The sequence below is a fragment of the Podarcis melisellensis genome (genome assembly GCF_964234715.1).
Source record: "Podarcis melisellensis genome assembly, chromosome: 1".
Lineage (NCBI taxonomy): Eukaryota > Metazoa > Chordata > Lepidosauria > Squamata > Lacertidae > Podarcis > Podarcis melisellensis.
In genome coordinates this window covers 60,207,606-60,229,767 of record NC_138528.1, presented here as the reverse complement: position 1 = coordinate 60,229,767, position 22,162 = coordinate 60,207,606, and the positions used below count along the sequence as shown (strand labels likewise).

Below are 22,162 nucleotides of genomic sequence, written 5' to 3'. Positions count from 1 at the left end.
CAAAAAATAAAAATAAAAGCCTCTCCACCGGCAGAAATATCCTATTCTGAAGCTCTGCTCAGGTGAATTCTGGATCCCCACCATTAATTGCTGACACTTAGAAATGGAAGGTGGTAGATAAAGAATGGAGAATGTCCAGAAGGGACATTTGGCTTGGATCGCATGCTGTGCAGTTTTGCCTAAAGAGGTCCATGTGAGAGAAGATGTTGCTGTATCTGGCTGATCCAGTCTCTGCCATAACCCTGCTATACCTTCAGGATTGATTTAGGAGCTGCTCTGGGGTCCAAATGGGACATGGGTGGAGCTGTGGGTTAAACCACTGAGCCTTGGGCTTGCTGATCAGAAGGTTGGCAGTTCGAATCTCCTCGATGGGGTGAGCTCCTTTTGCTCGGTCCCTGCTCCTGCCAACCTAGCAGTTTGAAAGCATGTCAAAGTGCAAGTAGATAAATAGGCGGGAAGGTAAATGGCATTTCCGTGCACTGCTCTGGTTCTCCAGAAGTGGCTTGATCATGCTGGCCTCATGACCCAGAAGCTGTACTCTGGCTCCCTCGGCCAATAAAGTGAGATGAGCGCCGCAACCCCAGAGTCGTCTGTGACTGGACCTAATGGTTAAGGATCCCTTTACCTTTACCTAGGGTCCAATAGCTGTGGGCCAACGATATAATGGCAAACCTCGAGCATCCAGGCTGTTCATGTGTGCAGTCAATGCTCATTGCAAAGAGGTAAGAGAAGCTGGTCCATACAAGTCATGCCAGAATAAATCACACAGGTGCTTCCTTTATATATAAAAGGATAAATAGAGCATTTATTAACACTTTTTGCAGCAACAAAAGTGACACAGTCCACATCTTTTCACAGCAAAAGCTATGGCCACATTTTACATCACTTTGAGGCACAAAGCAAAATATATAATTGGTATTTCTCCCCCTCCGGATCAAAGTATGGTTCACTTTATTTTATTCTTGTTTAATAATAATAAAAAAGAAGAAGAACAATCCTCAAGTTGTATATTGCAGTAGCAGGGCCTTAAAATACTAGCACAATACAAGGAGCAGATCAAAAAACCCAGAATGGCTTTTTTAAACATAGAATGATAGTTGTTTCATTGGAGTTGGGAAATGGATACTTGTAAGAGCAGTAAGTGGTCTGGCATTCTAATGTAGTCCATTGTTGATTGGTCTGGCCTTTTATTTAGTTATTTATTTAATATCCCAACTGTCTGAAGGACCTACAAGCTCAGCAGTCACAGTAACAAAGAGATTAAAAGAGCATGCACTTCATAGTGCATGGCACTTATTGCTTGGTACACTTACATTACAAATCTTGCTGAATAACGCTTTAAAAAATAATAATGCAAGGCCCTGATCCGGAACTCTGTGTTCATGAAACACATACAGAGCTCCCGCTTTCTCGGGTTTCCCTATTCACTTCATCAAGGTCAGATCCCTTGGGCACAAAAAGATGCACATGCTCTGAATTGCCCCTCTGGAAAGCCTGTGGGAGTTCAGTGTGCTCACTGGAGCTCCTGAATTGCACAAGGCTTTCCGACCAAGGCAAAGACCTGTAGCCCGCAGTCCACTGAAGCCAATGGTAAACCTTCCATTGATTGCGATGGATCTGAATTGCACTTGAGCATTGCAAAAGTAGAAGTTACACTCTTCCTAAGCCCAACCCCAGTTCCACTTTTGACTCACCACGAAGATTGTTGCTCATATTCAGGGTCCATTATAGTTCTATTTATTTGAAAGGCAAATACATTTTTTTCTTAAAATTCAGAAATCTTTAAAATAGTACTATTTTCTATAATTATACAGCATCTTCAATAAACTATGACTTTATTTATATAATTGTGGCACAGCATCTGAAAATATGAAAAACTATCCAGGATTAAACAAATAGCTAATTTCTTCTCCCTTTCTTGCATTTATTTCAAAACAGGCTTCAAAAGAAATACATCCGATTTGTTCTAGGGCTACTTGTCTGCGGTACATTTTTTCTTTGGATCTGTTTGGGTTATGCTCTCTCTTTCTAATGAGCCTGCAGACAATGAGTACGCCAAATACTCCTTTGCCTTGCTTCAGTTATTTAACATTCTGCACAGTAGACTACATGTGACTTTATACTGGCTGGTACATGTAAGGAAGAACATGACACATACAAAGACTGCATGAGTCTGTAAAGAAGAGAAATAAAACATTTGTGCCTAAACATTCAGTAAAAACAATTCCTTTATCACAGAGTAGCCTGCAGCATATTAATCACAATAAATATACATTATATAGTAGATTGTTCTACAAAGTCCCAATTCAGTTCTCTCGAAAGGGAACTGGATTGGAGCTTTATTGTATAATCTAAAACAGAAGCCTTATTCTCTAAGAAATCCATGTCTTAGACCAACCATACATTTCCTACATCGTACCAAGTAAACATGTGGTTAAATTCACACAATCAATTTTATGATCTCTTTCAAGACAGTGTAACAAATATGTAAGTGCATTTTTTAAAAATCAAGTAGTTTTGGCTTTCTAAACAGAAGAGTTGATGTACCGACTTGGTTGGTAGTTGTGCTTTAATCCTTAGCTATGAGCTTAACACTCATTTTACTGCAAGTTCCTAGTTTCCTTTGTAGTTTTGACCAGATAACCCTTAAAACTCTAGTGAATGGAGACACCCAAATGGAACTGATGAGATGTCACAAACTCATACAGATTGCACTTAAATGGGTTTTTGTTTTTTCATTTTTACAGTAAGACCTTCTTGCCTGATATGTGTTTACATTATACCACATTTTGTGTGTGTGCAAACAATCACAATGAATAAATCACGAACACTACAAAATATATCCAACATAGGTCTGTTATGAATAATCTTCTCTTTCCTTATAGCTATATGAGTCTTGTGCTTCTTCTTGTACAAATTCTTCTTTCTTCTCCCAACCATTTGGCCAGCCGCCATTGACCTGGGCCAATTGGGTCGTAGCACCGTAAGATTTAGTGGTACCGTAATTTACATAATTCTGAGTAATGTCCCCCGTTTCTTCATCAAGTTCATCTTCATGAATGAAGCCACATTTTTCTTCACTTGTCTGTTCTGGGTCTGCCCACGGTTGTTTCTCTCCTGAAGCAAATATGCCATAGAAAATGACTCCCCCGTAATGCACCAAAGCAGCAATAAGGAAGACATACTGCCACTCCTCGCGTGTCTGTGAGGAAGAAGATTGGAGATCAGAATAGCTGTGTGTGGATCTTCTGGTCTTGAATTAGTCTTTATTGAAATCATGGGTGGTTGATACAAATCCTGCAGCAAAGGGGGCTCATTTTTGGCCCTCCAGATGTTGCTGGAGGCTTATGAGAGGTTGCAGTCCTACAACATCTGGAGGGTCACTGTCAGCTACTCCTGCCCTATAGAGTGGCTTCAGTTGCATAGGTAGTTAAAGCAGCATATGCATGGTATGTAGAGAATATCTGCTGCTCTGCTTACAACTCATGAACATCTGAAGCCATATTATACTGTGCAATTCCTGAGTCTGACTGCCAATTGCTTTCCAAAATCTCAAGGATTCAGCCATGCCCAGACCTGGAACCTGAGGAACAGCAGGGGGAAGTGCAGCAGAACTCCATAGTGTCAGCAACCCAAGACACCAAAGGATCCAGAGATTGGGACATGCCAGATACTCTACAACTGAGCCTCAGCCCTTCACCATATACAGTCCCAATGATAAGGAACCTGCAGCCCTCCAGATGTTATTGGACGCCATCTCCCATCAGTCCCAGCCACCATAGCCAATAGTCACTGGTGATGGAAACTGGAGTCCAACAACATGTGGAGGACCCCAGGTTGGTGAAGGCAGTTGTAGGAGCATCAATTTATGTAATCATGTCCCACATGCTCCCAACAGGATTATGAATCTACAGCCCATTGCATGCTCCTGTAACACTAATCTTCCTAAAATGTGAGACTTTCACAGAAGGTACAGCACACAGTTTGGGTGAGTTTTCACTTTCAGCTATGTTGTGAAAAGTGTAGCCAATCAATGTTACACTGTTTCCCATGATTTTTCCAGGATCGGCTCACTTTACCATTGTGAGGTGAGGAAACGACTATGAATTGACTTTTTGGTGCAACAGAATGACAATATAGTCTTATGAGACTGTTCTTTCTTTCCTCAATGGTTCAGGCACAGTTATCAAAAACTATTTTGGAAACTTACTTTGTTCTTTGTCATTGCTCCAACAATTATAGGACAGACCATTCCAGACAATGTCCCAACACCATTTGAAATCCCCATTAAGATACTGGCATATCTTGGTGCGATATCTAAGTGGTTAACATTGAATCCTGTAAAATGAACGCCAAAGGGGGGAAAAACTCCCATCAACAGAGAAGACACTGCACTGAATAAGGTTTTGCTTATATTCATCCAGTATTGAAAACCTTACCATATTCACAGGAAACCTTGCAATTTACATAATGATTTTAGATCCCATTTTTGTTCATTGTTATTTAATGTGTTCTGTTGGGAGAGAAGTTCGCTTACCAGATATAGCAAATCCACTGAAGCCCACAGCAAGCACTAAGAAGGAAATGGCCACACCTTTACTATGCGAATAACCAACTACCAAGAGAAGAGTTGCTTCCATTCCAAAACCTTGGGAAATTAAAAGAAAAAGCCATTGATGCTACACATTGTACTGAGGAATCTAGGAGGTAGGCTGGTGGACAGACAACATTTCAGTGTGCTTCTCCTTAACTGTAAGCTTTAAGCTGGAATGTTTCCATATTCTACTACTATGAAACATTTGACAAAGATCTACTTGGTTCTACTTAGCTGATGGTAGTCTCTGGGAGCTTGTAAACAGGGGGGTTGTGAGAGCATTTAGCAGGGGAGTTTACAAATAATAAATCATCCTTAAGAGATAAACAGTTATACGACCTTCTGTAGATATCTAACATCAGCCCTGTAATGGGAACCTTTTAACGTCTGACGTTTTGTTGTGTTTTCCTTCTATTCTGTTGGAAGCCACCCAGAATGGCTGGGGCAACACACTCAGATGGGTGAGGTACAAGTAATTTAGTAGTAGTAGTGGTGGTAGTTTTAGGGGGAGGACTGGAGTGCTGTGTCAGGGTGTACTTAGGACCAAGAGACATAGAATGTGAGAAAGCTGCTGCAGTGACCTAGAGCACCTGCTTGTCTTCCTGTCTGAGAATGTGCAAAACTACACCTGCAGCAAGTGCAAGTTGGTTGCCTTGCTGGAAGAGAAGGCACAGCAACTCAAGACCCACCTATCCAGACTTAGAGCTATTGGCAAGATGAGGAATTTCTCAGTATAGCAGAGTGGACTGTCCTGGAACAGTGATGTGGGGGGAGGTGCCCCTACCCCATAAAAAGGATTATTCAAAATAGTTGTTTGCATGACCCACTATGGAGGATAATAACACAATAGAATTCAGAACAGAAACAACTAATTGCACATTTATTCAAAATCCAATTAAAACTATTTAGTGTAATTAATTCAACAAAATTGATAAACTGAATCCAGCTTTTCAATGTCTAATAGTCATTTACACCTCCAGCCCTCCCTGTCTCATAGCACCCTCTCACACACCACCCCAGAGGGCAATACCACACACTTTGAAAATCACTGGTCTACAGAACTACATAAAGGTAAAGGTAAAGGTACCCCTGCCCGTACGGGCCAGTCTTGACAGACTCTGGGGTTGTGCGCCCATCTCACTCAAGAGGCCAGGGGCCAGCGCTGTCCGGAGACACTTCCGGGTCACATGGCCAGTGTGACATCGCTGCTCTGGCGAGCCAGAGCCGCACACGGAAACGCCGTTTACCTTCCCGCTGGTAAGTGGTCCCTATTTATCTACTTGCACCCGGAGGTGCTTTCGAACTGCTAGGTTGGCAGGCGCTGGGACCGAGCAGCGGGAGCGCACCCCACAGCAGGGATTCGAACCGCCGACCTTTCGATCGGCAAGTCCTAGGCGCTGAGGCTTTAACCCACAGCGCCACCTGTGTCCCACACAGAACTACATAGCTCAGAGCTAATTCATAAAATCCTTCTGTCAGTTTTCTTTGCGTGGTGTAGAAACAGGTGCACACCTCCCCTCCAGCATTCAAAGAGATGGACAGTGTATGACATGAGTCCGCATAACAATATATGCATACAGGCCAGACTGGGGCTTTTTTTCAGGGAGAACTCACAAGAAATGAGGTCCAGTACCTCTCAGGTGGGCAGCATTGCCATTCTAAGAGAAAGAGGGAGGTGTTCATAGTGAATTCTGGCACCTCTTTTTCTAGAAATATAGCACTGGGCAAGACTGATGCAAACTTATTTAATAATAATAATAATAATAATAATAATAATAATAATAATTTATCATTTCTACCCCGCCCATCTGGCTGGCTTTCCCCAGCCACTCTGGGCGGCTTCCAACAAAAGATTAAAAATACATTAAAACATCATTCATTAAAAATTTCCCTAAAGAGGGCTGCCTTCAGATGTCTTCTAAATGTATATAGTTGTTTATTTCTTTGACATCTGATGGGAGGGCGTTCACGGGGGGGGGGGCGCCACTACCGAGAACTCCCTCTGCCTGGTTCACTGTAGCTTTGCTTCTCGCAGTGAGGGAACTGCCAGAGGACCCTTGGCGCTGGACCTCAGCATCCGGGCTGAACAATGGCAGTGGAAATGCTCCTTCAGGTATACTGGACCGAGGCCGTTTAGGGCCTTAAAGGTCAACACCAACACTTTGAATTGTGCTTGGAAATGTACTGGGAGCCAATGTAGGTCTTTCAGGACCAGTGTTATATGGTCCTCTGCACTTAGGAAGTGTGAGAACTGCCTCATGTGCTTCATGAAGGGGAGTGCACATGTCTGTTCTGTTACATGATCATACATGAATCAGCACATTATAAACATTTTAATCATGTAGCTTTATCAAAGTAACTGTAATGAAAGCTTTAGTGTGGCTGTGAAAGTATTGCCAACTGGGTATTATTCACTATACTGTGCTCAAAGCCTTTTAATAAGGTGTAATGACTTACCTCCACAGTTCATTATCTTCCTGACAGTAGTGGTTGAAAGAATTTGTCTGCTTCTCAGAAAGTCTGCAATTTGTCCCCCAATAGGCACGATAATAGTCATCACTAAATGTGGCACAGCGGATAACATCCCCACCTAAGGTTAGAATAGCAAGCAGAGTTCTAATCAAATGTATTGATTGGGCATTATGTGGGAGGAAAAAATCAGCAGCATTTCTCTGTAAGCACAAGAAAACTTTTAAAGAGACTATCTCTTAGAAGAAGAATGTCACCAGCATGGGGGGTGGGGGGAGACATTTGGATTTCTGAGTCAAGGAGTTAAATCTGCAAACAGCCCATAAATAACTTTTATCTCCTGCTATAAATATCTTAATGACAGTGAATATAGAGAATATATTAGCCTCTTTGAGCTTCCTATAGCAGCTAAAGTTGGGAACTAGAATTCACCCGTTCTGAATTTTGCTACCACCAGAACGGTATACTTAACTTAAGATCTTAGTCCTTTCATGAGCACCTGAAGATCAGTTAACATAAACATTCCAACATGTAGTGATTACAGCATAAATCTGAGTTTGTGCTGATTTCTGCAATCATGCCTAACCAAACTGCTACCGGCTGAATTCAGCCAGAGTTCAATATCTGAGATACTGCCACGAGAAAAGACGGAACACTGTGAAATGGTGGTGTTGGGTTTCCTGAAAAGGAGGCTTGGATGAAGGCAAATGGAGGGGGGGAGCTCTCTGCAGCTAGTTTACCCCTTCCCCATTTTACAATGTGAGTTTGCAAAAGAGGGAGAAGTAAAACCAGCTGCAGGAAGGCTAGAACATCAGGAATCCCAGATACAGACATTCGGATTGGGCCAAGTCTTTGTGAGTTTTCAGAGAACTCTTGGGGAAAGCCCAAGCTTTCCGAAGAATTCTCAGGAGGAGGGTAAATATTTGGGTCCATTCCAAGTTGAGATGCAGCTGGTCCATCCATCTGTACCACAGGTGTGAATGGAAAAGCAGCCCTTTCTGAGTGCTGAAACAATGTGTCTGATGTTGAGAGAATGTGGCTCTGTTCTTGGGTTTAAATTGGATTTGTCAGCATTCATGGACATTTCCTGTGTCACTAACAGGATGATATCCAGACGCTTAAAATGCTGAATTAATACAAGTACGAGACAGTCTGTTGACAGAGTTGTTGGAATGCTAGAATTCCATCTCTGGAAAGCAAAATAGATATCTCAATGCGATATTATTTTTATTGTTGATATCCACCTCTTCCATGCAGTTTTCTTTCCATCACCAGAGAAGATGTCAATGGAAGATGAGAAACTGATCACCCTTACCAGAAGGAAGATGTGATTATAGCATATAGACAGGCAGATACTGAAGGCTCTGTGCTCATATTTCTTCTAGATGTGGAATGCACTAGAACTCAAACTGTGCTATGCTACAGCAACAGCAACTATTTTTATTTATCTCCTATTTTTTGTCTATTGATGAACAAAATAAACCAAATATAAAGAGCATAAAGAAATACTGTTGCATCAGACTGAAAGCAACATAAGGTAGGACATGTTACTGAACTTGTGATTCTAGAACATTAGAAAAAATACCCCCCCCTTCCCAGAAATAGCAATTGTTTTGATAAGGGCTTTCTAGAGGTCATACTTTGAGCATTTTCCTCTTTAACAGATTCTAAGCATTTAATCCTTCCTATAATGAATGTGATATACATATTGTGCTGCTATCTTCACTTGAGTTTATTCATGGTAGGTGCATACCATATTGGCCTGAATATAAGCCGCACCTGAATATGAGCTGCACCTTTAAAATTGGAGGGGGCAAAGAAAAAAAAGGAAAAAAAATACCTCAATATAAGCCGCTCCATTCCTCACTGCTCCTGGCTGCATACTGGGGGGGGGGGGGAGAGAGAGCCATGCTGCATTGCCGATAGCCTTTTCCCGTTATCGCTCTCTCCCTTCTCAGTCTTGGGGGAGAGGACAGGGACTATGTGCAGGGCAGGCACCGCTTTGCCACGCTCCTGGCACTGTTTGCCCTGCGCTCCTGGCTGCATACCGTAAGGTCATGAATATAAGTTGCACTTTAACCTTTCACAGTTGGAATTTGCAGGAAAAGTGAGGCTTATATTTAAGCCAATACAGTATGTGAAGGTGAAATTGGAGTTATTTTCTCGTTGCTTTGAACAATTAAAGAACATGGCGTTTTGCTCAACAAATCATCTTAAGGCATTTCTAGCCATTTCTGGTCTTCGGGGCACACACATAGGCAGCACTGAGAATCCTATATTTTAAGCTAAATTAGGAAAACCCATATTTAGAGTTACGAGCGGCTATCTTTGGGGGTGGGGATAAGGAACATTTTTGTTCTGCGAAGTAGCATTTAGGCTCTATGATCTCCATTCATTCTGGTACCACTTTGAAAGGTGTTCCATAGACTCCATTGATGCTGGGTAAGAAAGTGTCTCCCTGTTAATTCACAATCAACTTCCACCTTCACCAGGCAGCTGGGAGCTGGAAATACCCCTGTATGAAGTTATACAATCAATCAATAATAATAATACCATACCTTGCTTATTTCAAATCCAAACACCTCTTCAAAGTAAGCAGGCTGACTAATGAGCAGTAGGTAAAAAGTCCAGCTTCTACAGAAGTTTGCAACAATGATTGCATAGACAGGCATAGAAGTAAAAAATTTTCGCCATGGAGTCTTGAATTTCTGGGGGGAAAGCAGGGGGTATCATTGCTTTTCATGGATGTAATCTCACATTTTGAGTCTGCTAACTGGTCTGACTATGCACACATGCACATTTGTATTGCTACACAGTACTTGTTCATGTAAAAACAAGCAGGAAGTCCATACATATTTGGAAGATTAGCAGAGATTCGCAGCAGGAACACAAAGTCATGCATAAATGCTTAAAATCCATATCTCAAATATGTTCAAAAATCCTTGTTCTTTTTTATTTCACTTGTTGTGATAATAAAATAACATTCTGGATTGCAGAGTTTTATTATTTGATATTACTGCGCTGGCATTCCTCTCTCTCACTGAGCAGTGTGGGATTCCCAAATACCATGTTTAATTTCACCCCTTTCAGCGTGAAAATGGACTAAGAAAATGGGCATCACTCCAGAGCTGCATCTGTGTGTGTTGGCTACAACATTCCTTTAAAATTCAACGCCAGCCTAAGCTAGAAGCACATTATCTCTGAATGTCAGGGTAGAAACATACATGATAGCAGAGCCCTTACTTCCATTGCTCCTAAAAGATTGGCACTCTCTCCAATACTCTCTTCTATGTATCTGCGCTCTTCATCTGTAATTGTGGGATGCTTTGCAGGGCTCTCATATGAGACCAAAAGCCAAAACATGTACCAGACCATGCCAAAACTACCTGCATAACATACAAAGGGGGGGGGGGAATGAATGTAAATAATAGCATTATGAACAATATCACCCAAGCAGCAAAAATGTACCTGCCTGCGATTTGGCAGTATATTTAGCTATATACATATATATATATATATTTGAGTTCTGGCTCCTTAATAAGATTGACAACATAATTAGGTTCTCTTGGAAGAGTCACAAAAGATGTTTCTATAATTGTCCACAGGAGCATGCAGGGCCCAGCAGAATCACAATCCTGCTTGGATCATGTGAGAGCATCGTTGCATAAACTGGTTTGCTTCTGCCTGACTCTGATAGTCTGAAAAGGCCTGCCTAGAGGCCCTCCATCCCATCCCTACAGGCAGCTGGGCTGTGAATGGGGAGATGAGAGTATCTAGGCCATGGTAGATTCTATAGAAATGGATGTTCTGAAAGACACTGGAACATTTTGCTGTCCTCGTTCAATTTGGCTATAAAAGAAGCCTTCCCTTCATTGTAACCTTAAAGAGTTTTACTATACTAAAAATATTCACCCCATCTCTGCAGAGTTGTGGCACTCTGTCTGACACAATCACACAGTTTTGTGCTAATTTCTCCTCAGAGCAAGATTCAAACAGGTGCACTTGGCATCTTCATCCAGTGACAACTCCCAGACAACATGTTGGGGGTTTATTCTGTGCCACTGAATAGGTGGTATGCAAAATGAGCAGTGTTAATTAGTGCAGTGTGAATAGCCTACATTTTCCCCCTATTATTAACTGAAGTGTACATTTTTTTAAAAAAAACCTTTTTAATGTTTTAAAAAAGAATTAAAATAGAGCTATGAAGCATATTGACTGCTGTCTCCAAAACCCATCTACAGAGCGACCATTTTCTTTGGATATTGAAGCAAGGCAACTCAGTTGTTAAGTTTGTAAACATTTTTGGAAGCCCGTCATTTTAAAGCTACTCTGCAGATTTTCACCAAACCAATAAAGCCGTCTTGTAGAATATCAGCCTGCCTCTGAATAACAACTGCTACAGCAAGAGAAGAGCTATTTCCCTCATGTCCTGCTTCTGCACCTTATTTCTAGAGGTGTCTCTCATACCTTCTCATGTGTGAAGCAGAAACCATCATCTGCTTCAGATGTCTTGTAAAGACTTATCTTTCTGGCCAGCCTTTCCCTGATCCATAAGATTGGAGCCTGTTTTATGTGTCTGAATTCTTGTTTTATTTGTTTGTATATGCTTTTATATTGCCTTCTGCATTTCTGTTTAAATGACATTGTTTGTTTTCTGTATTGTACATCACTTTAATATTTTTTAAAATATTAAATAGCTTATAAAGGTAAAGGTAAAGGACCCCTGACAGTTAAGTCCAGTCGCAGACGACTTTGAGGTTGCGGTGCTCATCTCGACTTACAGGCCGAGGGAGCCGGCATTTGTCCACAGACAGTTTTTCCGGGTCATGTGGCCAGCATGACTAAGCTGCTTCTGGCACAATGGAACACGAGCAGCACACAGAAATGCTGTTTACCTTCCTGCCAGAGCAGTACCTATTTATCTACTTGCACTTTTTGGTGTGCTTTCGAACTACTAGGTTGGCAGGAGCTGGGGCCAAGCAACAGGAGCTCACCCCATCATGGGGATTCGAACCACCAACCTTCTGATCAGCAATCCCAAGAGGCTTGGTGGTTTAGACCACAGCGCCACCCCCTGATAAATGGCTTATAAATGCTTTTAAATAAATAGAATGCATGTAGACCTTGGGCCTGATCTTGCACTACGCTTCTTAGGATCTTATGTTTTCAGCCTTGTAGGTGTGACTGTCTTGTGCAAATCTGCACAGCTTTGTGCCATTTCAAATAATTCCAAGGCACAAACCAATTTCACACATATTTCTAAGGAGCAATTCCACACCTTCTGCCCCAGCCTCATTTCCACCCTAAGAGCCGCACAGCAGGCAAAAATTCAACTGTGGGAAGTGGTGTCTAATTCATTTATACCTGTATGCAACTGTTAAAGATATGGGGGTGGAGTAGTGAAAATGCCAGGAGAAATAATACTGAAATTGTGTAGCTAATCTGTTGAAAACCTGCTTTGCAGAGACAATAAAAAGGACATTCCAAAAAGGACCTTTTCCGTATTCCACGCAGTCACTAACTGAGACCTTTCTACACTGCCCACTGTAATTAAATCAATTCAATATAGCTTTCTTTTAGCTGACAATCTAGTTCATGGACTTTAATTCAGTTTCTCCACTTTTGCACTGAGGTAAGTGCAATGTGACTGAGTCACAGTTCTCATTTAAGGCCTAATTTGGCAGCTTGAAGATTTCTGCTGCTTTGGGAATTATAAAGCATCTTCATGTGACCTATTTTTGCTCTGCTCAAAATAACATTTTGAATTCTATTCCCTTTAAATCCTCTCAGAGCATTCCCACCCCCCCACTTTTTTTCAACATAGCTGCATGCAGACCAAGATTATAGATGGAGGAAGGAACTATATTCTGAATGAAATTCCATAGTCTGTGGTCCTAAAGCTTTCTGTTCTTACATATCCACAGAAATAATGGCTTTCATTCTCCCCCAAATTCAGAATGCTTTGTGTGTCAAAGGATAATGGCATACTGAGTTTTTTCAGAGGGCTCAAGCATTTCACATAAACCATATCTCCACCAAAATTTTGGCTAGATATATACTGTGATGGTGTTTCTACTTCATTAAGGAACTAAATCCAACATCTGGGTATGATACTGAATGGCTTCAGTAACTAAAGGTATATTTTACCAAATCTGCCTGATTCAATGACCATGGACCAGTAATAGCCATATTCAGAATAATTTGGCTTATTAATGTCAATGAGTCTATGTTGAGAAGAATTTAATTGGCTACCACCAACTGAAGAGATGGGATTTTACAATCTCCTTCTTGTAACTATAATGCTTGCATAGTATATACTGTAGAGCATTCCAAAGATACAGGTAGTTGAGACAGTGGCTGCCCACCTTAACTTTGATGGAGAAAACTGGGAACATATAATAGCAATCCTGAATAAATGACACATCAGGAACAGTTTTAAGATGTTGATTTGAACCTTTACAGCAGGCATGTCCAAAGTCCATTTCAAGGGCCTAATCCGGCCCGCTGGTCAATTTAATCCAGCCCCTGTGGCAGTATATGTCCTGGGGTAAAATCCTAACAACTGCAATCCTAAAGAAAGCTCAACAACTTTGGTCAGCCCTCATGCATTTTCACTTCATCAAATCTGACCCCCTTTGAAAAAAGTTTGGGCATCCCTGCTTTACAGCATTACATAACCAGACGACCTTAGGAAGCATCTCTCTCATGCCCAACAATCACTGAGATCAGCAATGAAAGACCTGTGGACAGTTTAGGGTTGACGGGAGTTGCAGTCCAGGAAGTTCTGGAGTCACAGGTTCCCTATCTCTGCACTAGCACATTCCAGAATATCTTCCCTTTGGGTGGCAGTTTTGATATATCTGCTCTTTCAAAGTTGTTTTATTATTCTGTTGAATATTAGCATCTATATCTTTTAATTATCATGTTTTGTTGGGTTTTAAGTAGCATATTGTAAAGTGGCATAGAAAGCATAGAAAGCATAGAAACGTGAACAGGGAATATCATACCATACACATAGAACACAGAAGACCATCCAGTATATTGCACTAAAATCCCAGCCAGTGGCATTGCAATTACTGCACCTGCATAAGAACCTGGAAAAGAAGGCAGCAATTAACAAAATGGAAATGCTTACTGAGGGGACAGGTCAGAAATGAATATTCATAAGAAGCCATGTTTCTGTCTGTCAAATGTTCAGTTTCTACCAGTTCAAAGTAGAAAGACATCTTTGTTTTTGCAGGCTTCTGAAGAAAAGCTTCCATTGATGTTTTCTGGACAAAATGATCAAGTGAAGTAGACCAAATGGACAACATTACCGTTTTTATTTGGCCAACATCATCACATGGTTAGTTCATCCCACAATACTAAAATAATGAAACAGTCAACTTCCACGATTATTTTTGAGTCTTATTTTTTTATCCATTTGTCATATATCAGATATGATAAAATGGTCACCTAAACACATTAGCCTCGAATCAGATGCTTGATTCAATGCCAATTTAAATGCCTTAAGAATACTCCTTTCCGGTGCACCTGTCATTTGTTATGTGAATACCGAGGAATTCCAAATGATTGTTTCACCATCTCAGTATTTCATTCAGGTTGACAAAGAAATCCAATTGTACTTGTGTGAATCAGAGCTGCAACACTCGGAGTTACATTCTTAAATTCCCAATTTTTGTTCACAGACTGAGAGGTGTGAGCTTGCTATTCCAAACTCTTAGGTGGAAGAAAACCCAATGGCAGTCAATAGGCGTGAACCTTGTTGATGAATGGGGGGGGGGGGAGAGAAATATCAGTTTATTTCAGAGAATGCTGGAGAAAGGAGAGGGGGAACACATTTGAGAAAATAAGGTGCTACTTACCACAGAAAGAAGTAGTTGCTAGTCTACTTCTCTCTAAAGGAGGTGCCCATTTGCTCCATATCCCATGGCAAGCTGGATAAGTGACGCCCTGTGGAGTAGATGACCTAGTTTATGATACCTGCTTCAGCATAATATAATTTGAGTAGTACCAGGAGTAATCAGTTACATGGAGCAAATCTGAGTTGTGAACATTCATAGGTCACTGAGGAGCTGGCAAATCTATGACTATCTGTGACATGTAATACTGGAAATGCGATACTCATTTTCAGTGAAACAGCTACATATATTGTGCCTGTTCCGATGTTTTCTAAGTTTGATTCATTCATTTATTTTAGTGGGGCAGAAATTAAACACCATAGCACCCTATGGCTGTGTATGTTTTGGTGGCATTTTTCATTTTAAGGTAAAGGGACCTCTGACTGTCAGGTCCAGTCATGGCCGACTCTGGGGTTGTGGCGCTCATCTCGCTTTATTGACCGAGGGAGCCGGAGTACAGCTTCCAGGTAATGTGGCCAGCATGACTAATCCACTTCTGGTGAACCAGAGCAGTGCACGGAAACGCCGTTTACCTTCCCACTGGAGCGGTACCTATTTATCTACTTGCACTTTGGTGTGCTTTCGAACTGCTAGGTTGGCAGGAGCAGGGACCGAGCAATGGGAGCTCACCCTGTTGCGGGGATTCAAATCGCCAACCTTCTGATCAGCAAGTCCTAGGCTCTGTGGTTTATCCCTCAGCACCACCAGTGTCCCATTTCTTTTTCTTTTTCTTTTTCATTTTACCTGCTTTTAATTAGTCATATGTCTGATCAGACTCAGGGGTGAATTGGCTGATAAGCTAATGCATTCAGATCCAACTGTTAGTCATTTAAAACACATGCTGCGGATGGTGAAGAAGGTCCATTGAAGCTAATGGGGCACTGCCCTGTCAGCTTCCGTCTGCCCCCAGGCAGTCCCACCTGCCAGCCTTCTTTCAACCATTCTAGGGGCTGGCATTGCATGCCAGCTGCCTCCTCCATAAACTCAGTGTTGCACTTGTGGAACTCAGCAAGGAGAAGGCAAGCAGCAATTTGGATGCAAACCTAAAGGATACAGAGGTACCAGCTAAGGAGCTGGACCAGATTCAGGGCTCTGAGCCTGCTGCTGGAGTTCAAGAGACAACTGGGCCAGCAGATGACTGACAGCCCACAAAACCTGGGCCTATAGAGCCACAGCCTTATTGGCACTGTCCTTTGAGCCAGAGGTTCCTAATGCTTCCCATAGTATCTCAGTGGCCCAGGGAGCACACCAGGCAGGAGGTCAAGGAACACAGGAAGATCCGTGTCTTTTAAGAATCTAAGCTTTCCACAAGGGGGTGGAGCCTGAGTGAAGTGACCTGGGGGCAGAGGCTTAGAAAGGCTTAATGTACTATCAACCTCTGCTTTCTTTGGGAGCTGCCCTTCAAGAAAAAATATTGGGGGCACAGTGTTAGAGACACTGTTGAAGGGTTTTTAAAAATAAAAAATCAGGGGGTAGGCAAAGATGAGGTTTTAGGAGAGATTGCAAGTGAGGTGTAATAACACAACAGTCGGTAAGTGGTGGTGATCAGGTTTTTCCTCTGGCCTTGTAACACCATTAATTTCCAAAGAGGAGGAGAATCTCTGTTGGAGGGAGTTGCTCACTTGGAGCTATCCATGGTACTTCAGCTCGTGCTCTGTCTCACTGGATCCAACACCAAGGTGCTTGTGTCACCTGCCTATACAGTGGTACCTCTGGTTACGAACTTAATTCGTTCCGGAGGTCCGTTCTTAACCTGAAACTGTTCTTAACCTGAGATACCACTTTAGCTAATGGGGCCTCCTGCTGCTGCTGCTGCCGTGCCGCTGCTGTGCGATTTCTGTTCTCATCCTGAAGCAAAGTTTTTAACCCGAGGTACTATTTCTGGGTTAGCGGAGTCTGTAACCTGAAGCGTCTGTAACCTGAAGTGTTTGTAACTCGAGATGTTTGTAACATCTAATCCTGTGGGCTGTTTCTTTCTCCCCACTTTCCTCATGCCTAGCTTACATTTCTTCTCTGCTCTATCCTGACATTATCTTCTCTTCTGCTCAGCTCTTTCATAGTTTCAGAATGAATTTCCTTCAAAGCATTCACATGCAGCCATTGTGCCTACTCCTCCAGGAGCCCCTGCAGGTCATTCATGCTGGAGCAAAGAAATATGTCATGTCAAGGTTACATCATGAGGATCAATCTTTCTCCTATTCGAGTTGGCCATGGTGATAGAGAAGCACACATTAAAGAGTTTGTATTTCTTATCCATACCTCTACAAGACCTTGCAAGATTCTGACAAAGATAACACATCCATAGTGCACTCGAGCTGCGGACGGTATTAGCATATTGAGAGTGGACGTCAATAGGATAGCTGCACCAAAAACCCTGTAAGAGAAGAGGAAGGCAATGGAATGGTGCTGTTTAAACCTATGCCAAGAATTCAAGCACACTGATCTATCTTTTTATATTTAAGCTTTCTGTGAAACATATGTGCTGACTTAGATATCTGTGTTATTCATTCCATGCATGCCAAAATATCTATTTTAGTAGAGGAATATTGTGATTTCATAAAGGGTTATTTTAAATGCACTCCACATGCAGGATCCATCTCTTTGGGGAAATATTTCCCCAGTACTTTTTCACAATCAATCCACATTTCCCAGAGTGGGAAGAAGTTTCGGGTTCAGTGTTACAAGGCTTGGTGTCCTTTGCATGAGAGTGCACTGGTGTTGTATGGTGCTTTGCAACACCTTTTAAACAAAATATACAAGCGCAGGCTAATCAAAGCAAGCAGGCTCCTAAAAACAGGGATGCAGATTCTCCGAGAGAGATTCTCTGCAACCAACTGCCTTCAGCCAGTTCACATCTCTCTCCAATTTCAAAGAGCAAAACTTTATTCTTTTCTGAAACACACTGCAGAACACTCGTTTGACTTCAACCTTGGCAGGTACCGGTAGATTGCCTATTCAGGAAAATGTCTCCTGACTATTCGCTCCCATTAATGGAATGTCAACCAACCATTATGGCATTACAAAGCCATCAACTAAACAAAAGATGGTCACTTTCAATCACAATGCTAGTACTGGACTTTGCATAAAATCATTCAAAATACACCATCAATTACTTATCACTTGAGGAAGGTCAGTAGGTGAATATGAAAACTGTCCCAACTAAAATGTGTTTAATTTATGTTAAGCACTATAAAAGTGCTGCTTGTTCTTTGATGTTGGATATGAATGCAAGTAATCACTTGATGTTGTATTCATTGAGTAGTAAAGAATGCATGTGTGAACGCACACTTAAAGGAATGGGTAGAGAAAACTAATGTCAACACTGACCATACAGGGAGCTCCATGAACAGTGTTGATTTTGAACTACAATGACGTATGTCCAAAACCAATTTCCTACTAAGAACCAAGAACTTACTGCATTACCTTGAACAGGTCATCTACTTCTCCTAGCTGCTGTTAAGGATAAATGAAATAAGGAAAGTGTGTTGCCTTGAACAGGAAATGGGAGTTGCATGGTGATCATCAACAAAACAGCCAGGAAAATGTGGGTTGTCTTTAATTCATTACAAACAAAGCAGGAAATAGGGCCATATTGCAAAGCATAGAGCACACTTCCAGTACATGCTTTCTATGCATCTGTTTATAAAAAGAGAGAGAAATTCTGGAACTGGAAACAGGATTGATTTTGTTTGAAAAGACAGAAAAATGACTTAAGGCAGCTGTGCAGGAAAAGGTCACTTGGTCCACAGAGGATGCTCCACTGAGATAGGATAGGTCTCCACTTCACTCTCTTATTATTAATACATCCCACCAAACCTCTTTCTGTATAAACAATCTCTCTCTCTCTCTTGAGAAGGAAAAAGCCTGAGTGTGTGACCGAGTACATATACCTATGTTTGACAGCTTTTCTTCACCAGTTTCCTGTATTTCCTCCCTCCCTAGATTAACTATACTGGTTCGAATTCAGTGTTTACTTTAACATACAGTTTGTATTTCCTAGATGATGAACTCTATTAAACGTATGAGTGGCTCATTTCCTAGTATTTTATTTTAATCCGTTCACTCCAGTGCATTTAACTTACACAAAAAGCTGCCCTTTCATATGAAAGTACCAAGATCACAATGAAGCCAAGTAGTTAAATATATACAATAAGGGTATATTTCCTCGTTTGATTTAAAAAAAAAAAAGAAACTGTCATCTATATGCCATGTTTCTTTTTGGGAGTCACTTTTCTATCATACTTCATTGTCTTTCTATTGTACTTCTGTAGTCTCCCTTTTGATCATTTTACCATAGGTTTCACATATTCTTTCATTGCTAGAGTTGTTATATTTTATATGAATAAATGTATCTTGCTCTATACCTGGTGAGGACCAAATTACATAGTGAATTGGAATGATTCGGGGCCTTTTCACCCCTCGCATGTGATGTCAATAACCCATCCCAGAGTCAGATTAGGGACCCTACATAACTTTGTGTTGCTATGCTGTTTCTGTTCCTTCTGTACCATACAGATAGATAGAGAGATAGATATATCTCTGTCCATGGGCTTTGCAAAAAATGAGGTTGTCCAAAATGTTGCCTGCAGAGCAATGAAGAGCTGGGGGTGGGTGATGGCCTTTGTTGTTAAAACATAGCAGCAGAGGGTTAAAATTAATTCAGTGTAGCTCTGCTTTAACAGCAGCAGCAACAACAAAACCACAGCCCTTCAGAACTCCTCAGGCAGCCTAACTCTGTGACAACCAAAATGAAAAGGCCAGTGTGAAGCTACAAAGTTTTTTTAAAAAAACAAATATACACACAAGACAATACCCCACTCAGCCACCTGCTAATTCTTGTATGGTAAGAAACAAAATACCTGCCCCTACCATAAAGGATTACAGAAGAAAGTGGATCCCTTTTATTTCCCCCACAAAAAGCCCCTCGACCTATTTGTTGGCAATTTGGCATACTTAATTTACTACAGTAGGGTTTTCCTGTGCCTGTAAATTCCATCCACTTTGGCCAAAAGGGGGGAAGGTTGTAGCTATGTTTACATTCTCCATTATGGTGAATGGGAAACACAGGGCTTTGGTTTATACCAAGTGGCTAAGGACCTGAAACACAGATCAACACAGAAAGAACACTAAATGGCTAGAAACAGATCAGATTTTTTTTTAATGCACATGTACAGATACAAGGCAAATCTTGGGACATGTGCACACTCCTAGCATGAAATACCATTAGGATCTACCTGACTTGCTGCCTGATTTTACAAATACTGTACTGCAAAAACCCAGCAGCTCATAAGACTAGACCTTCAGGGATTTAGTGCTGCACAAGTAAACAGCTGGTTTTGTTTATCCAAAGTTCTGATTATCTCTGATTTCAGAAATTTGGATAATCATTATTCAAACATATCTGTTTTCCTTTGGATTTCTTAGGCTAGCATATCTGGCCTGAATGCTCCTACTTGAGCCTCACTATTTTCCTCGCCTATCTTTGTGCTTTTTCTGTTTCAGGAGTCATTTTCTTTACTGAAAAGAAAATGTTTCATTTTCTATGTGTTTCATTTTCTATTATTTTCTGTCCCTTTAATGGCACAGCCTATATTTCTAAATATGCAACCTTGTACTGCAACGTACAAGGAATTTCATCCAAAATCTCACAATGGTATTTCTAAAGCTGACATCAAAATAAGAAGAAAGCTAATGTCTGAAGAATAAGGATAAAAGAAAGCTGAACAACAAATGCTAGGTTTGACCTCTGCTGTAACAAGGCTAAGCCTTCTAGGTGACCTTTTCATATTCACTGGCACTCACTGCTCCCATCTGTATTGTATAACATTTGCATTGATACATCTCCTTAAATTGCTAGAATATCTGGAACTGAGGTGTCTAAATTTGCAAACTTTATATTATCACAGGGACTTTTTAACAAATGCCTTAAATGCAACATTGCCCTTAATTTATTGATATAAAATATCTTATAATACCTTTACTTAAAAGCACTAGGGTATGTGCAGTAATAACACTGAAATTCCAGGACAGCAATGAAACAGCAACGTACACTGTGTATAAAGCAGCAACATATACAAGCTAGGGCAATTGTAAAGTTAAAACAAATTCAAACCCAACAGATACAGCCTGCCAGCAAAGGCAGTTTAAGCAAGTGCTTTTATTTTTCCCTATCAAAAATAGCTCCACTTTCCAGAGTCACTCTGGTTATTTGGGTTCCATTCTGTACTGCAACATTTATACCACAGTCATTTCATGGCTTGCTACCCTTTTCACCATTCAGACACCATTAAACAGTAGCACTTGCTTTAATATGAGTCTAGCAGCACAGTCCTATCTCAGAAGTCCTACAGTCCTACAGTGGGGTTTAATCCCAGAAAAGCATGAGTCTTAATGCAGGTGATGGGAGGGGGAAACCAGAAGTATGTCTGCAATATCCAAAAAAGAATCATTTAAGGACATTAAAGCACATTGTGTGGTTATCTGTCAGCAGATGGAGCAATTGCTTCACTAAATTCTACTTTCAGGAAAGTATTTCCTTACCCAAAGTAAATCACATTTTTAACTGGACTGTCAGTTACCATAAATATAAATGTTACTTTCAACTCCCTACACCACGTTCACTCCTCCTTCCATTATGAGAGAATATATAGTAATACACTGAAACAGTCCTAGCAAACATTTAACATATTTTAGGGGAAAAGGATTGCTTTTATTGTCAGAAAAGCCTTTGTGCTGTCCCAGTTCCTTTGTTTTACATCCATCCTTCTTCCAGAAATGCTTGTACCCTACCATAGCTGTCAACTTTTCCCTTTTCTTGCGAGGAATCCTATTCGGAATAAGGGAATTTCCCTTAAAAAGGGGAAAACGTTGACAGCTATGTACCCTACACTTTGTCTACAGAGGGCCAAACTACGCTTGACATTAATCATGTCATTTGCCCAGGATTTCTCTTTGCAGAAATAGCCAGCAGGATGTGAGCCAATCTAGGTCAAGGCCCTGGTGGGGAGCTATAAATGCTTTAGCCCTTTTGCCTGTGCTATGGTCCCAATCCAAACATCCCTGAGGTCCTTAAGCCTTTAATTTGTGGGTGGGAGTAACTGCTGTTGAAGCTGTTTGGGGCGATAAGCTTAGAAGTCCACTGGAAGCATTACTTTTGGGGATTCCTATAGAAGCCTCCCCCTCTTAACCACATAGTGCC

General features: G+C 41.2%; 1 protein-coding gene across 1 annotated transcript in view; it reads right to left on the bottom strand.

Annotated features, from left to right (window-relative positions):
- Positions 1-777: 777 nt before the first annotated feature.
- SLC17A6 (solute carrier family 17 member 6) overlaps positions 778-22,162 on the bottom strand; it is a 50,810-nt gene continuing 29,425 nt past the window's right edge. Inside the window, exons 4-12 of the mRNA XM_081882891.1 lie at positions 17,224-17,338; positions 14,929-15,016; positions 14,071-14,157; positions 10,307-10,449; positions 9,622-9,771; positions 7,052-7,184; positions 4,538-4,648; positions 4,211-4,338; positions 778-3,202 (exon numbers count right to left, since the gene is read on the bottom strand). Coding sequence (XP_081739017.1) covers positions 2,858-3,202; positions 4,211-4,338; positions 4,538-4,648; positions 7,052-7,184; positions 9,622-9,771; positions 10,307-10,449; positions 14,071-14,157; positions 14,929-15,016; positions 17,224-17,338 — 1,300 coding nt within the window. The 3' untranslated portion in view covers positions 778-2,857. The remainder of the gene's footprint in view (positions 3,203-4,210; positions 4,339-4,537; positions 4,649-7,051; positions 7,185-9,621; positions 9,772-10,306; positions 10,450-14,070; positions 14,158-14,928; positions 15,017-17,223; positions 17,339-22,162) is intronic.